Raw genomic sequence first — 18,120 nt, forward strand, 5'->3', positions numbered from 1 at the left:
TTACATTACCTTTTGAACTGATATTCAAATCATTGCAGTAATCATTTTAATTGAGCAACAATTTTTTTTTTTTTTTTTACAATAGCCTAATGTTTACTGCTAAAAGAAATTGCAAAATCAAAGATGGTGTCTGGTAAAAAATGTATCAACTGTAAGCAGAACTGGTAAGAGCTTGAGTACAGGACTTAAATCGAGACAAAAGTGTCCCATGGCAACTCTTAGGAATTTTGAAGTCAAGCTCCTTGTGTTTGAGACTCCTACTTAGCTGCCCCACTGACAGCCACACACTGTCTCTGAGGAAAAAGTGCACAAGTGAAAGGATTTACTTGACAGAGAGCATTTTACAGCGGTCACCCCACGTTCAGTTCATTTTGAAAAAAAAAAAGATGGCATATTATTTTCAAAATGACTAATTAAACTCTTAAAAAGCGATTTTTTCAGTCTCAACGTATTTCACAGGACATGCAGGCCCTTGTGTGCAACCCCTAATTTTTGAGTTCATTGCTACTGTCATTGCACTGCTCTTGTCAAAATATTCACTTTCCACACCTCTGACGACACCATACCCACAAAGTCTTTCACACCAGGGGCTGCTCCCAACATTTCAGAGATTTTTTTGGTTAACAATGCAATCTCCTTAACTTCCCCACACCACTATTCTCACCTCACACCCCTTTTTCACACATTCATATGAACTTCATTTGAGAATGAAAACATTGCACTAAAAAAGTAGAACTAGCTACTCTTGCACAAACACTATTCATTCGCTGTGTATAATCATTTTTATAATCAATTCTTTTAATTACGTATTAAGGCCTTTATATGAATGAGGAGAGATCTGTATTCCTATTTTGAATTCCTTACGATACAGTTTATGTTCTTACATACGAGCAATTTCAAATGATAAAATGTAAAGTACTGAAAGTGCACTAGTTACTGAGGTGGCAATAACATCGTAAATCTTGAAACTTAACAGTCATGAACGAATGGAGAAAAGGGTTGTTTGAAAGTGTGGGGGAAGTTGTGAAGGGAGTGCTTGAAGGACAGGTGGTAGTCCACTCAACAGCAGAGAAGCAAACAGCAGGTCCATTGTTACTAACCCATCAACATACAGCAGCAAGTGTTGCTCAAAGACGCATGTGTGAGCTAATGTATATCTCAGTCAATCACCTCTGTGGTAACACTGAGACTTCCTGCTCTTAAAGGGATAGCTCACATAATAATGAAAATTCTGATATAATTTACTAACCCTCATGTCGTTCCACCAAACCTGTAGGACTTTCTTTCTTTTGTAGAAAACAAAAGTAGGTCATTTTATGAACAAAATCACTGATATATTTTTTATGCGAGTATGTAATTGACAAAAGAATCTTTATTTTTGAGCGAACTATCCCTTTAAAGTCTGGCATGTTGTTGTATAGTCTACGATATACCAGGAGCCATCGTTATTATCATTAATTAAAACTAAAACCATTTGACTTGAAATGAGAATAAACATTTGCCAAGGCAACATTTAAAATTTTTGTTTAGTTTAACTTGAAGTACTAAAATAACTAAAACGATACATTTTTAGGAAGAAAACCAGAAATTATAAAAACACAACAAAATTAATAAAACATTCAAATCAAACTGATAATGGAAAAAATTAAAACTATAATATTATATAAATCACATTCAAATCTTAATAATAAAGGGAAATTCTTAAAGAATATTCCATTTTAGCAATGAAACAGAGAATAGAGTGTGAATTTTATATGGCTCTCTGTTTGTTATGGTAACGATTGAATCGGTATTGACACATTGTGTGTAATCACATGATAAGAGTCATTAGCTAAGTTCACAAACCAGGTCAAAAGTTCAAGAAGATGATTTGTTATTGCGACACAGAGTTCTCCTTGGTAGAATATTTACTTCAATCACGGTCAGAGTTCATTTTACTGGAAGATCATAGACCATGTGGGACACAATTCTGAAAGATGCTCAGAGCAAAGACCACACACAGCTGAGCCACATAAAGGGGCTAAACAGGGGTTTCGCTTGGGAACCATCACCACAGAAAGTTTATGATTCGACTTTAGCGATAACATACGTAATCATAAAACAGAGGACTTGAATGAGGACAACTAAGAGCACTAAACATTAGGTGTGGTCACTTTTGCCTTTAACGACAGACAGGATTGGGTAGATAGTTCAACGATTAGTCTACATTTGTTTGGTTGAATTGGAGGCAGAGTTGTCACTAGTATATAGTCCACATACAGCCAATGTTTTAAATGTATCAGCAGCATCTCAGCTGAGCTGCAATGTAGACTCTACCGTATGTGGTCACAGATGGAGATAATGATGGGAATAGAGGAGATGCCACTGAGGCCCTAACCCTAAAATTACAGCAAGACTATGTGGTCGGTAGAAAGAGACATAAAGAGAAATTCCACTCCACTTACCGATTTTCCAACACTTCAGCATCTCTTAAATGCCGTCCGTTCTGTTGATTCGGATAAAGGGGGCTGGAGATATGGTCTTCACTCTTTTCTTTAGAATCACATCTTCTTTGTGGATCAAATGTTTATTTTCACATGTATAGACTTGAGAGAGAGTCAACACTGTGTAATCATGAAGATGCAATTATTATAAATAGCACATTGAGCAAAGCAGGTTAAATTAAAGCAATAAGCCATGGGTAGTTTTGCATTAGTGAGGAGGAGGACCTATATCTTGGTTAACCAAGGGTGAATAAATTACTCAAGCAAAACAACTTTGCATAACTAAAAACTGTTAGCATGGTTTTGTTGTTATCTTGTTGTAATTGTAGTGATTTTATTAAGGAATCATTGTGTCAAAAGCATAAATATCCAGCAGGCTGTTTGCAACTTGGCGAATTAAAGTTTAAAGTTTAAAAATGTAATTCTGTCACACTAACCTTCACATTGTTCCAATCCTCAATGGCTTTTCTTCTGTGGAACACAAAAGAAGACATTTTGAGGAAAAAAGTCTTTTGTCTATACAATAGAAATCAAAGGTTACCAAAATGGTTTGGTTACCAACATTCTTTAAAAAAAAAAAAATTTGTGTGTGTGTGTGCGTTCCCCAGAAGGAAAAGAATGCAGGTTTGGAACAGCATGAGGGTGAGTAAATTATGACTTTTTTTGGATGAACTGTCCCTTTAAAAAATATAAAGTACATTCACATATACAGTAATTTAACAACTTTGAATACGTCTTATTCAATCGGAATTGAGACTCAGAACTATTCCTTTCTATTTCACAATACAGTACAGTTAGAGCAAACTGTCTAACTGATAACCTGATGCAACATTTCTGCACATTACTGCAATTTTAATTCTTGTGCTTGGTACCATAAATCTCATTTATCATTTCACAGACACACCCCAACACAAACAGACCAAAGAGTCGAGACCGACAAGGAAATGAGCAGCCACTGATAGCTGGCCAATCATGTGATCAGACTACATAAAGCGTTGCACATATTCACTTGAATGGATAAATGCTCTCTGGGCACCAAGGGCCGTTATAACAACATTCCAATGCTCTGACTTGGAACACAACAATATACCTCCTGTTCAATTAGATATGCTCAAGGCTCAGTTAACACAAGACCAGCAAAAGGGATGTTCTAGATGTTCATTGGAGGTGAATGACCTTGTCACTGGGGAATTCATCCACCAACAAAATTATCTATGCGAGGGAATGGTTTAAAACTTATGTGTGTAAGAGATGGAGAGACTGAGAATGAAAATAACCGCAAATGCCGTTTACTTAACTCTAACAAAGTTAGACTTGCTTACTGTATTAATGACAGTCTTGTTGAATGGCCACCTGTTGATTCAGTGCACATGACCCACCCAACATTGAGTGTGTTCAGTCATGCGTCATATCAGATGAGCCTGGCAGCAGGAAGAGAGAGCTGCAGATAATATACACGGGTTTGTGTGTCCAAACTGCGTGATTGAATTCTGTGCGAGACTTTGTCTGCACTTGTGGTCAGCTAAGTAGTTACGGCTTCACTGCGCTGTATTGAGTGAGCAGACGGCAATAAGGCACCTGTTCCAGCAGTCTGAGCCCTAGGAGGTTAACATTGGTTTATTGAGGTAGGCATTAGGAACGTCAGGCATGTGTCGCCGCCCCCCCCCCCCCCCAACCAGCTGACTGGCCCTTCCTTCCTCCCTCACCCTCAAAGGGGCCAAAGCCAAGAGAAAGTGGAAGGCAGCTGTGTAAATTACTGATGGAGGGGGAAACTCATAATGTAGTGGTATCACATAAGGAAAAGGAGGAAAAAGGAGGATCAAAGTGGAGATTAGTCAATTCGAGATAAAAAGGATTACAACAGATGGAAATGTGTTATACACTTGATAAGAACGAGGGACCTTAAGTTTTCCAAAGTAGTAGCTCAAGGATGATGTGTTGTACGTTTATGTAGGTCACGGAAGCCTTATTACCAATGGGTAGATAACAATGGAAACCAATGAGAGACAGTTTGGGTGCAGCACAGAACAGTGTAATCTAATGTTGTGTCCTACAAAAACTGCATTCAGTAATACTTTCTGACATATTTTACCAATCCAAATGCAAAAATGATTGCAAAATCATCTGTCAACTTTACGAGACGGATTTTAAAGGGTCAATGACATCAGTGACCATGATAAAGAAAAGGTTTAAGACTTTTAAAATACAAGCAACCTTCTTAGAAATGTACTCTTTGTATTTACGTTGGTTTCATATGGCTTTTAAAATGTTTTATACCATTTTCAAGAACATAATACCTCATCGGGGTAACCATCAAGTAAAACATTTTTTTTTCCTTGTAGCCCCTATAGCTACTTAATCATAAGTACATGAGTCTAAAATACTGATTATTTGAAATATTGAGTATTAAAATTTAAATATATTTTCCAAGGTACAAAGCATTTTTCTTTTACAAATTCATGGATTATTCATTCAAAAATTACAAGTTTTGGGGAGTCGCACAACATGACATCCACAGGGGAAAAAATTATATTAAGAAATTTAAAACATACTCATCATAGAACAGGTTGTGTTTTCAATGTATTCTTGAATAAATGAATAAGTAGGACAATAAAAAAAAAAAAATGATTGACCCTAAAATTGGTCAATCTCAAATAAAAATTCACTAACCCAAAAAGTCAGATCATGTTGACAGCTCTGTTTTGACAGGTAAGTAGTGGTGTGGGATTGAAGGCTGCAAATCATTTCCTCATTTGCTGACAGATGTCACATCTTACACAGTGCTGTGAATCTGTGGCCCATCATCTTCTCATGGGGGGCTTTAAGTGAGGTACGAGAACATGTCTGTCCTTGCCGGCCCGACTTAAACACCACCTTCAGAATGATTCACCAGATGACAGCAGCCCTTTTAGTTTAAACACATTGGCACATGGTGACCATTTAAAATTGCCTCTCCCTTTCCCAACCCCCTTCCAACAAGCACAGGTGAACAAAACACTGTTTAGTACAACCATTAAAAATGAATAAAAAGCACTTAAATACTATTTAAATCATTATTCTATTATGTTCTATTTTTATATTAATATTTTATTTAATTATTATTTTTATTAAATCCTCAATAATTCGTATTTTTATTACATTCTTTTAATTCGATTTCTTATTTCACAGTACAACAGTTACAATACTAAAATGTATATCATACAATTTAATAATAATCACAAAATTGTATAAAAATCACAATTATTTTAGTCGGAATTGGTCAAAAAGTGTGAATCTGCTCTATGCAAACTCAAGAGAAGAGATCTGACTTCATGGTTATTGAAAGAGGTTTGCGTTACTTCTTCTAAAGAGTAAACCCAGGCATGCAAAAAAAATAAAATAAAAAAATAAATCGTTTATCTCTAAAAATGTCTAAATACCATTTTACAGCTTTATTTTTTATTTTTGCCCTCCCCAACAAAATCACTGCCCCTCGTTCTAGAATGAGTAATTCTTTCCAAATACAAGTCATCTGGTGAACATTCCTCTATTTCTTCATATAGCAGAAAAAGTTTTAAATTTTATGCAGCCCTAATGCATACTTGAAAATGTATGGAGCTGAACAGAGCATGTCACATTACAGAAGGTGTCTGAGAATTGATCGCCTTGTCTGAGGACAGGATCGCCACCAATTTAACCGTCACATGTAACGCACCGTTGCCTAAAGCACTCATAAGAGAAAGAGACTGTCTCTTTCTCTTATGAGTGCTTTAGGCAACGGTGCGGTACATGTGATGGTTAAATTGGTGGCGATCCTGTAGCACTCCTATACTGCATCTCTTCCTCCTTTTTAATGCTCTATTTCTCTCTCTCTCCCAGCTCCTTCTGCTTGCTCTTACATGCCCCAAAAGTTCCACCTTAACCACAAATAAATCAGGTGTGTTGGTAAGGGTGTGTGTGAGAGACTTTGAACAGGCAGGAACGACTTATGCAATACAAAATGTTGCATTGTCGTCCTCCATATATGATTCTTTCAAGATCACACATGCCTCATATCTGAACAGCAAGTGTCATCTAAAATGTACCAATGAACAGTTACTAATTTTAATCCATGAACTTCTATAACATTTCTGCCTACAGAAATTAAACACACGCACAATACACACAATAATTATAATCAAACATAAATATAAGATGCATTTTCTTTTTTAACATAGCGTACTTCTTTTTTAAGTTTTATTTTGTTCTAAACCCAGTTAGGAAATGAACTCATTTAAATTACAGAATGTGTTCATTATCCATTTTTAATTGGTCAATTTGTTGTATCATTTAAAAAAAAAACTGCTAATTTAAAAAAAATCTACAAAGGCCTGATTTTGAACAGAAAAACAATTTTCCTGCAAAAAAAGTTGACAAAAAGTCCAAATAAATTCCAGACAGTGTAGGCTATGTAATGAAATTCACTCCCTTTAAGCTAAATAGCCAGTCAGGTAAATACGCCTACACTAGTCTTACTGTCAAGCGCTCTGAATAATACATCTTTGCTGGGACTGCATTTATCTTATGTTATTTCAACAATTTCAACAAGTTAGAAAAAGCTTACTGTCTGGCTTGTGGATTTTCCTTTTTCAAACTTGGTGTAATCCATTGACTTTAATGGATTAATTTCACAGGGCAACAGATTTGCCAAATGCTGCCTCACCCAAAACTTGGGCATTGTGGGAGTTCTGGGTTTGTCAAATCCATGCATGCTCTAACCTAAACACAAACTCCACACACAGAGAGCATTGTATGATAGTGCTTAAAAGAATATTACAGGTTCAATACAAGTTAAGCTAATCGATAACACAAAATGAATTTTCTTAAAATCAAAAAAGTACTAACAACTCAAGAGTTACCACAAGACATTAACACACTAACAATGTTAACTTGCATATTGTTTATGTCCGTAACAATGAGAACAACCATACAACTCAAATACAATTAAAATTAAAATTATACACTCCACATTTCTGCTTTTAAATCCTCCAAAACTGAGCCCATTCACTTCCATTGTAAGTGTCTCACTGCAACCTTGATTTTTGCTGCTTCTTTTTTTTTTTTTTAAGAAAATGATGAATGAATTGAAATTATTTTATGTGGCAATCAAAATTATGCCACAAAATGAGCTTGTATTGAAACCAGAATAACCATCCAGATTCCAAACTGAGCAGAGTTGTGCTCAAACATTTTTGCAGTGAGATATAATTATGCACAAGGCCCATCTTTACTTGCGTCTGAGATTATATTTCAGCCTCAGAGCAGAGGAGATGATGTCACGGGGGAGGTAATGCATTTACATGGCTTGAGTCACCAGGTGAATCCTATCCCAGTAGCATTGACCTTTTCCAGTCTTTTTCTACGCAAAGAGCAAGCTGACCCCAGTGCCACCCGACCCGATCCAGCACTGAAAACATCCTGGCCATTGTGTTCAGTATGAAAAGAAGAGCAGCATCAAATCCTAATGTTTTCCTCAGACTATTCTGCCAGCAAGTGAGACACAACAGTGTGGCTTCTCGTCATACGTCATCTGTTACAGTATTTTCGCGTGATCAACAGTGAAGTCTCCTTTTTCCTATGACTAATTCAGAGATAAAAATGGAACATTGCCCATTCAAAGATCTTAATTTCAGTCTGCCCTAACTGAAAGGTCAGAAGGCTCTCATATTCAAACCTTTTTGTTGCTTTGTTTTGATTCAGCTATTCACCGTAAACTGTTGAAGCTTGACACGGTGCTTCAGCGGGCCCAAAAAAGACAAAAATCAAGAGGTCTGGTTTGAATTTGCCATCATGCAAGAGGTTCATATCAGATAAATACAGTATGTTATTGAAGTGAAGCGATTATCTAAATGCGCCGCAGCCTATATTTATGTTATCAAATGTCTGCTCTGCTATGTTATCAAAGGAGAGTGACATTAAGAGAGGAAAACTGTACAGAGCCGTTTAATCATCCAAAAGTGTCTTCAGCAGATTTTCATGTCTGTAAAAGATGATTTCAAATGATATGTGATAGCCTTTCAGATGTAAAGACCACCATAACTCACAAAAATGGCTATGAAAGAAGCCATTGTTTTCTGTATGATAGGCCTACATGCCTATCAGCCTATTTATGTGTGTGCTGTATTTGTGTATCTGTGATTTGTGTATATCTCCTGTCAGCTAAAAAAAAAAAAAAAAAAAAGCTGACTAATTTACACTCCATAACTCTCACCACACACACACACACACACAGAGACTCATTTGACATCCAAGTCAAGGCTTGAAAAATACTAAAATGATCTACAATACAGTCGTTAAACCTTTACGGGGTTTAGGTCTGTGACCAGGGCCGTTTCTAGGCATAGGCAAACTAGGCGGTCGCCTAGGGCGCAAACAGCTGGGGGGCGCCAGTGAGAGCCCCCAGCACACCAAGAGATTTTTGCCCAAGCGAGTGGAAGAAAAATCCTTCTTTTTTTACATTTCCGATAATGGAGCGTATATTTGCACTAAGTGCCTGTCTTTTTAGCAAAAATACGCCCACCACTATATATCTACAGTGGCATAGGTCGTAAGGGTGTGAGGTGCCTGAAAGTAGCTTTAGATGCGTTCGACCCGAGTTCGAATCCGCCTTTTGCCGAAATCGCTCTTCTCCCTTTTCCCAACACTTGAGATGTAAAATATATAGCCTAACATAAAGGTCTCTAGCATTATATTTTGTCAACGAATTAAAATCGAAATTGTGATATGGCTTTGTGCCTTTATAAAACAGCACAAGACTTTAATTAAGTAGCCTATATAGGCATTCTGTTTGTGCTGCGTGATTTAGAGAAAAGTGCGCACTTTGCTCATGCGATCAGCATGGTGATCTGGTGTTTTTCTCCAAAATAAAAGCTCAAGGGTTTATTTCTTGCAAGTGAAGAAAAGAAGAAAACAGAAGTATTGTAATTTTCCGATACTATAGTGTAATGTAAAATATGCTTTTGAAATATTCATTTTAATTTATAAAGTAGCCTACATATTATTGGCTATATGGATTTTACGTCATAGGAATACTTATATAAATAATAAACACCAGTGAAAATGTAATGTAGACTGAGTCTGAGACTCTAAATCATGATAACTAATAAGATGTTTGAGCCCTCTTTAGTGTCCAGGTACAAGTCGATGGTTTTTCTTTGTTCAGTGTGAACAGTTCATGGGTTGAAGCTCTTAATTTTTAGCTCTCAAAGAACCAGATTGATGCATTAATTTAACCTTAAAATGTAAAAAAAAATTATTGCGGGGGAGCATGCCCCCGAACCCCCCTAGAGGAACGGGGGGGGGGGGGGGGGTCAATATAGGAATCTTGCCTAGGGTGCCAAAAAGGCTAGAAACGGCCCTGTCTGTGACTGGATGTAGATTATAAAGCAACAAGGCCTAGCCTACTTATGAAATAAACAAACACAAAATAAACACATACAATAGTGATTAGAGTTTCAATTATCTTCTTAAGTAAGATAATCCACGCCAAAACGACCTCAAAACAAGACCTTGTATATTACAATATTAATGTAGGCCTATTATTAATTTATTAATCTGCAATAATCTGCAAAAGCAATTGGTGCTTTTCCAATGGTCTAACGTTAGGTAGATGATCACATACGTTATAAATTAAACAAGTCTCTTACCGGTTCGCTGCTCTCCTCCGCCAATTATATTTGATCAGCGAACTTGGCTTGTCTGATGTGAAATCTCACCATAAAGTTAATAAATGAAGTCCGCCAAACGTCTTCCATTTTTACCGCAGTTGGTATAACTACCGTAACTAACGTTAACGTTACCCATTTGGAGACACAAGATGGCACCAATGAGCTATTCTTACGAACGTAAAAATGAGAAAGATGTGTCCAAAATGACGCGTACTATTCAGAATGCACTTATACGATGCACTATGCAGCCTAATCAACTGTGTAGCCTATTGTATTAATTTTAATTATTTTGTCATTAAACATTAGAGTCTGAAAGCCGCTCCGCTACAGAAAAGATGCAATGAAAAGATGTCTACCATTCATACTTTGGCTGCGTCCGAAATAGCATCTAGGCTACTCTTGTCGAGTTTTTGAGAGCGGTAAAAACGTTTAGGGCCTAGGCTATTTTATATGAATGTAATCCAGACGTCATGTAGTCGAGTGAATTTGGATGGAATCACATATGGAATGAATGAAATTTGAGTGTTTACATTAGGCTACCAGTAATGTAAAGCTGTGTTGAAAAGTATGAGACTATGCACATGTTATTATATATCATTTATTGATTCACGATAAAGCAACGGTGAAGGAGCATCGCTTGTGTAAGCCTATTCATTCTAATATCATCCTTTACAGGAGTAGGCCTATTGCCTACGCAATATCACTTTAAGTGTAGCCATACGGCGTATGCCTGTGTATAGCCTATGGGCCTACTAAACTTGATAAACAGCGAAAGCTGATGTCTTAAAAGCACTGTAATTTTTTTTATGCATTCAAATCAAAGCGTAGGCTACCAACACAACATTTGGTAACATATGTTGTGTTATAACATATATATTAAATATTTAAAACGTTACAAAAATGTATGAATATGCTACATAAATAGCACATTTTCTTTAAGCTGCCTGGTTCCTGCTGGTCCTTGACTTTGATTGCCAGGCGCTGCATTGTCCTGTTGAAGGAACACACATATAATCATGTCACGCTGACCAGATTTAATGAGTGATTCTTAGAGAAAATCTTAATACATGTTCCTTCTACAATTTCAATATGAAGGTTCTATAAACTGAAAATAATATGATACTATATTAAATTATTAAAGTGTTTACATTTTTAAATCTGAAAGAAAGGAGGGAACTAACCAATGCTCTCTTCCGGTTCCACTGGGACCTGGGCTGAAGGCTGCTCTGGTCCAGGTGTGAAGTGAAGAGAAGAAGCTTGAGGCCTCTGCTGCAGCAGCTCCCGTCTTAAAGGCTCAGGAATCTTTAGCTTTTGCCTCTTTGTGATTTTGTCAGGCAGTGTTCCCCGAAGTGAAGCTTGAGGCTTCAGCTGCAGTAGCTCTTGTCTCAGTGGCTCAGGGACCTCTAGTTTTTCCCTCTTTGAGGTCTTGTCAGGAATGGGTGCTCCTTGAGGAGAAGAAGCTTGAGGCCTCTGCAGCAGCAGCTCCCCTCTCAGAGGCTCAGGGATCTTTAGCTTTTGCCTCTTTGATATGTTGTCAGGCAGTGTTCCCTGAAGAGAAGGAGCTTGAGGCTTCTGCTGCTGCCGCTCCTGCGCAAGAGGCTCAGGGATATTTAGCTTTCGCCTGTCTGGGACCTTTTCTGGCATGGGTGCTCCACGTGGGAAACATGCGAGCACCTTTGGGGCAGGCACAGGTGGTCTCTGTAGAGATTTGGGCACAGGTGCTCCATGTGGAAACCTAGTGGGCACAGGTGGTTTCTGCGGGGACTCGGCAGCCACTGGTGCTTCCTGTGGCTTTTTCTGCCTCCACTTTCTCTGCTGTTCCGTGGTTTTTAGTGTTGCATCTGAGTTCAGGTCCTTCTCAGATGCATCAGTGAAGAACAAGGCTGAGGTAAGGCTCCCCTTCTTGCTGCCATGCACAGGTGCTTCCTGTTGGGACTTGGTGGGCACAGGTGCTCCCTGTGTAGACCTGGCAGGCATGGGTGTTCCCTGAGGAGAAGAAGCTTGAGGCCTCTTGTGCAGCAGCTCCCGTCTCAGAGGCTCAGGGATCTTTAGCTTTGGCCTCTTTGTGATATTGTCAGGCAGTGTTCCCTGAAGTGAAGCTTGAGGCTTCAGCTTCAGCACGGCGCTCAATAAACTCAAGTGTTTGTGAGTGACGGGAAATCTTGGCTGTTTCGTTGGATTAAAACTGGACATGCAATACAAATACAAAGAGTGACTAAGCATATTTAATCCATGATTGTTCATAAACATATCTGTTTTATCCTTGTTCTGAAGTTTATGACCATTATTTTTTTTTTCAGCATGTAGCTATGCTGAATAGGCCTAAATCTCAAAATTAACAGCTTCTTATGTTATATATATTTTTTTCCTTTGATAAGTTGCATAATTATTATCTTTATCAGTTTTCGTATGTATTTCTGTGGTTTTCATGTGTTTATGCATGTAGATTATTTTCAGATTTATATTTGATTTATGATTATTTTATTATCATTACTGTTTTCATCTAAATGCTTGTTGCAAATATTTTGGGTTGTATAATAAGCTACGCGTTGCTTTAAATGAATTGATCATTGTAGCTGGAGAAGGATGTGTGTGATTGGTTATACGTGCATGTTCGCATCATTGCTACATTTGTACAGGGAGTTCTACGCGAGACGCTTCATTCTTGATAAGAAGAAGCTAGCATCGCTTGGACGTGTAGCCTATTAATATCATCTTTTACAGGTATAAAATAAAATGCACACCATCATTGTAGACTGTTCACATTAATTGTTTTCCGATGTAGGCCTATATGAGAGTGTTATGTCGTAAACTCTATTTATTGTTAACGATCAGTGCCGCCATTAGCGTGCACTCTGGTGATGCTGAGATAAAATACAGATTATGTAGTGTTATTGTATGTGTTTCATGTTATCCTTCATTCTTTGTTATGAGTTTATTTCGTGCTGATTCACTGACAGTGTGAGTAGCTAAATGACGTAGGCCTACTACATTCGCCGTGTTGTCACTGGCCTATAGCGGTGTACACACGTACACGGTGCACGTGCCATACATAAACCCACTCCATTGGCCTCATAGTAAAGTGTCGTATGCACACTTGAATCTCGCCGGAAGTAGTAGGTCATCTGGGTACTTTCCTACTCTTTGATGATAAGTCTGTTGTGTTCCGATATACTTATTTTGCCATTGGCTGCATCCCAAATCACATATTCTCTTGAGTAGGCACTTACTTTGAATTAGTAATTAGCCTACTTCACGACTGCTAAAAAAGTATGTTCTATATTGTAAGAATGTGTGTAGTATGAATGTAATCTTGACGTAGCCTACTATATTTGCCATGTCATTATCATGTGATCTACCAGCGTCAGCTTTGTTGCTTCGCTGCCATTCACAAACCCTCTCCCGTGGCCTCATGGGATTGTAAAGTGTCCATCGTATGCACACTTAAGAATCTCGCTGGAAGAAGTAGGTCATCTGGGTACTTTTGTCTACTCTTTAATGAGTAGACCTACTGTGAATTCGGATTCACATTTCTTTTGTCACATACTGGTTTTTGCCTTCTATATAGTAGGGAAGTATGCGATTTAAGATGCAATTTTTCTTAATAGTGCATTATCTGGGTATTTAAAGTTTAAAATTTTCAGTGGGTAAACACTACTCAGACTATTTACTACAAGCGACACAATAGTACATACTCAAATTGGCACAGAGAGACTGCAGAGATACAGAGATGTGAAAGTACACTGCCATATGCCATTAGGTGTGTCCCAAACTCCCAATTGGTGTACTTATGCACTATTCTATGCCAATTTGTAGTATAAATAGTGCGAGTAGTGTGTTCATATTTTAAATACCCAGATGATGCACTTAATTGACCAAAAAAGTGTGGAATCTTGGGCTGCTTTTAAATCCATTTTTTATGGCCTTCCCTTGGGTTGAAATGAAACGCTTTAAGCCTTTGATCACTTGTGGGCAAATTAAGTGCGAGCACTGTAAGTGGCTGTTGTGACGTCATAATCGTTTTGCATTGTGGTCTAGGATCTGCCTGAAGTACAAATGAGTAGACTTGCTCCCTTTGTCAAAATCGAGGGGTCGAGGGTCTGTCCAAATAAACTTCCTTCGAAGTTGAACGCACTTTAAAATGGCGGCGGGGAATCCCCTGAGGGGAAGTGCTGTGGGAAGTTCAGAGTGTATGTCTAAAAGTGGATACTTCATGCACTCAATCATCGTAGCTTTAATTACGTAGGGGAGGAAGAGGGGCTATCAGACTTCGATGTTGAATGACAAAATAAACTTGTAAAATTGATACACTACACGGTTGAGTACATAGTGCATAAGTACATAGTATAAGTGCAGAGTGTAGTGCTTCATTTGGGACAATGGTGAAGCGCACAGTTATTGCACATGAGACAAAAAATATTTGACCAATCAGAATCAAGTTTAGCATAATTGTATAATGATCTTGATTGGTCAATCAATGCATGTGTGGTCATATACTGTTGCAAAATCCAGCATTTCGATAGATAGAGTGTTTTCGTTCGTGTTTAAGTTGGTCACACGAATGCTTTACTACACTTGACAATAGACCCTTTTTTGCCTGCAAAATTTTGCTAATGTGACCCCGCCGTGTTATGTCTATCTGTGTATTTTGGGTATTTATTTCAGACCATCTCAGTGCAAATGATCCGTTACATAATTTCTACATCCTTCAACATCTGAGTTTCAGTAACCACTCACTGTAACTGAGGCTAGTCATTCAGTTACAAAATTTCTCAGAATGTCTCCATGTTTCAGTCCTACCATTTGAGCACATTGACGGTTACATTCCTCCACAATCTGTGCATCAACTCCCACCCTGTTATCTTGTTTAATATGTGGAGTTAATAAACCGAGGATTCCAAGTTTTAGGTGGAAGGAAACAAAAGGAGTGAACTGCACATGTAAATCTATTTGTGATAAAGAACAGTGGCGTGCATTGCAACAGTGGCTCAAGCCCCTGCCCCTTTTGTCTCAAAATGTATTGTGCCCCTCTCTGATAAATGTAATAATAATAATTATTAAAATAAATATTATAATAGATAACAATACACTTATACACCATTGCCACTAACAATAATAATACAAACAAATATTAAATAAAACATTTTTTGGGCGTGGTAGTGGTAGTAGGCGGAGTTTCCTTTGCAGCGCTATGACGGGCAGCAGGTAACATTAAAGGAGAACTCCGGTCAATTTTAACATTGAGCTCATTTTTTTGTACATTTGGAGTGCTGTCAATACAGAGAACAACGACAAAAATCCAAAGTAATCGATTGCCGAGTTCACGCGCGTGATCATAGGTAACTAAACCTATGCGCGTGAACTCGGCAATCGACTACTTTGGACTTCAACCGAAAACAGGATGTAAACACAGGTATTTGCGCTGGCTTAAATAACATCATTTTTATACAAATCTTTCACATCTACTGCAGTCAGATTCACTCGTGTTCACTCAGAAGGAATCACTCACATTTTCTGTGCACTTGTAATGACACATCAAGGATGTTAAGAGGCTAAAAGCAGGTTTAGTACTTGCCCCATTGAAGTCAACAGGGTGCAAATTTTAAAAATAGAATAACTCGGTGTAGGCAACACCGATTTTTGTCGTTGTTCTCTGTATTGACAGCACTCCAAATGTACAAAAAAATGAGCTCAATGTTAAAATTGACCGGAGTTCTCCTTTAAGCTAATACGTAAAAGTTAAATTTATCCTACTGTAAAAGTTGCGGCAGCATGTGAATTATGCTTAGGCTAACAATCATAAAAGTATAACTCAATTTCAGCCGCATTCTGAGTCTGACAATGTCATTCGTTTTTATCCAAGGCCATTATAGTGTTATTATAGCTTGGGGAAATGCATCTAGTGAAAGGAAATTTTAAGTCCAGCTCTAAATTGTAAGGAATTTATATCTTTCATAGTACACTTTACAACAAGGTTAATTTGTTTATTATTCATATTAACAACATTAACTAATCATGAGCAAAACATATTGTTAGGCTACTGTAGGCCTATATGTTAATCTTAGTTAATAATAATACAACTTTTAATTGTTTGTTCATGTTATGTCACAGTCAGTGCATTAACCCTTACTTAACAAATACAACTTTTGATTTTAATAATGTTTTAGTAAATGCTGAAATTAATATTAACTAAGATTAATAAATGCTGTAGAAGTGCAGTTCATTATTAGTTCATGTTAACAAATTTAACTAATAAAACCTTATTGTAAAGTGTTACTGATTTCATGATAGCTAGCTAACATAGGCTACATACATAAAATTTATAACATCAACATAACTAAACATAAATTCCTCATAATTACCTACTTGATTCTCTGTTTTGTTTGGTAAAGTAAACAATATTTAGTAATATTATCGTCATTTCCCTATTTTTGTTTGATGTGTTATGCATTCTAATTGTATCAACAACTTTTCATTGGTAATGAAGATATGCTCTCTGACCTTCTGCTGCTCTCCATTGAGCGAGATATTCCAAATAATTGTGAGGAAGTCATTAAAATATATTAATACACAACAGACAGACGGGTACTGCTTTAAATACAGGTGATAAATTTAAAAAATAAATGTCCTTTTTGGTCTTTCCGCCCCTGCCCCAGAGGAGGTCTGTGCACGCCACTGATAAGGAATGTATCAGCTCAGCAGCTTGTGAGATCATTTAAATTGCAAGGATGTTTAGCGTGCCCAAATGACTGGTGGAAAGTGGACACTTATCAGAAAAAGAAAAGCCAACCTCAGTATTTTCAGCATTCTTAACATTTTCCTCCTCTTTCTAATTTGGTCTTTTGGAGCCGAGTCAGTGTGGTTCATGCCCATAGAATTACAGAGAGCTAGAAGGACAGTACAAACACGTGCCTTAAAGAGACGCTTTTGCCCTTCATTCCTGCACCTGCGTACACACATAATACATGCACGATAACCAAATACAAAATAATAAAAAACATTTATTTAGAACTGGATAACTGTTGTGGTCATAAACAAATACTTCTCATATTTGTGTGCTCTAATTTCCATAAGTAAGGGCTAAAGGAGAAATGCAAAACAGATCTTTCTAAAGCGGCCTGATGTGTTTATAAAAATACCATCTAAGTATCATATCACTTGGCCACCGACATATGGGCTCAATAAAGCAGTCAAAAACCCTCCCAGCAATTTGAATGAATTAGATATTTGCATGCCTGTTCTTGTTGCAATGTCCTCCAACTGTGGTTTTTACTACATACCAAACTTCCTACTGCTACCTTTGCCGTCGGCCTGGTTTAGAACTGTAGAGATGCTATACCTCTACTTTCCTTTCATTATTTTGGGCCCTCCAGATCCTCATACTTCCTTGCAAATGCATCGCTGCGCTTTGCCGGGAGTGGGTGTCAATTAACATTCCTGGTCTTGGTTTGTCAAGGCACTGTAAATCTTATATTCTTCACCTCCTTTTTTTCCATGAACACACCCCACTTCCTACTGGGATGAAAAGAAAGATGAGGAGAGCGATATAAACTTGCCCTTCGTTTTGTCTTTCAGATTTATAGGTAGAACCAGATTTTATCGCAGCTAAACCTCGGTCTCTAAGAATATGTTCTTTCATTCAAGTAAAATGCAAGTTCAAAATATGTATATATTCTATGATTAAACCTGACATAAAAGCCACAGCTTTGGAGCAAGATAGTATTCTTCAATATAAGCGTTGTGGTCGGGATTGGATGCATTTGGATCATTAGAGAAAGAGTTTTCTTTGTGATGTATCCTCCAACTCACCATATTCACAAATTTCCCGGTCTTCAGGGTCATGCCAGCGCTACCACAAAACACCGCCCCTGGGAATTCAGTGAATTCCCTGTGGAGGAACATAATGCGGGTTGGGTTTGTGAATTTGATTCATACGGGATCAGCCAAATCAA

At 37.6% G+C, this 18,120-nt stretch overlaps 1 protein-coding gene across 2 annotated transcripts; it reads right to left on the bottom strand.

Annotated features, from left to right (window-relative positions):
* Positions 1 to 10,757: 10,757 nt before the first annotated feature.
* Positions 10,758 to 16,860, bottom strand: LOC308703020 (uncharacterized protein). 2 transcript variants are annotated; one of them, XM_081386241.1, is made up of 3 exons: positions 16,670 to 16,860; positions 11,350 to 12,353; positions 10,758 to 11,159 (listed from the first exon to the last, which is right to left on the bottom strand). In XM_081386241.1, the coding sequence occupies exons 1-3, from the start codon at positions 16,720 to 16,722 to the stop codon at positions 11,104 to 11,106; spliced, it is 1,113 nt and encodes a 370-aa protein (XP_081242367.1). In that variant the 5' UTR covers positions 16,723 to 16,860; the 3' UTR covers positions 10,758 to 11,103. The 2 variants fall into 2 exon arrangements, with proteins under 2 accessions (XP_081242367.1, XP_081242368.1); XM_081386242.1 differs by lacking the exon at positions 16,670 to 16,860 and having other exon boundaries at positions 11,350 to 13,709.
* Positions 16,861 to 18,120: the final 1,260 nt, after the last annotated feature.

This window comes from Scardinius erythrophthalmus (genome assembly GCF_964197995.2).
Source record: "Scardinius erythrophthalmus genome assembly, chromosome: 15".
In the NCBI taxonomy this organism is placed as follows: domain Eukaryota; kingdom Metazoa; phylum Chordata; class Actinopteri; order Cypriniformes; family Leuciscidae; genus Scardinius; species Scardinius erythrophthalmus.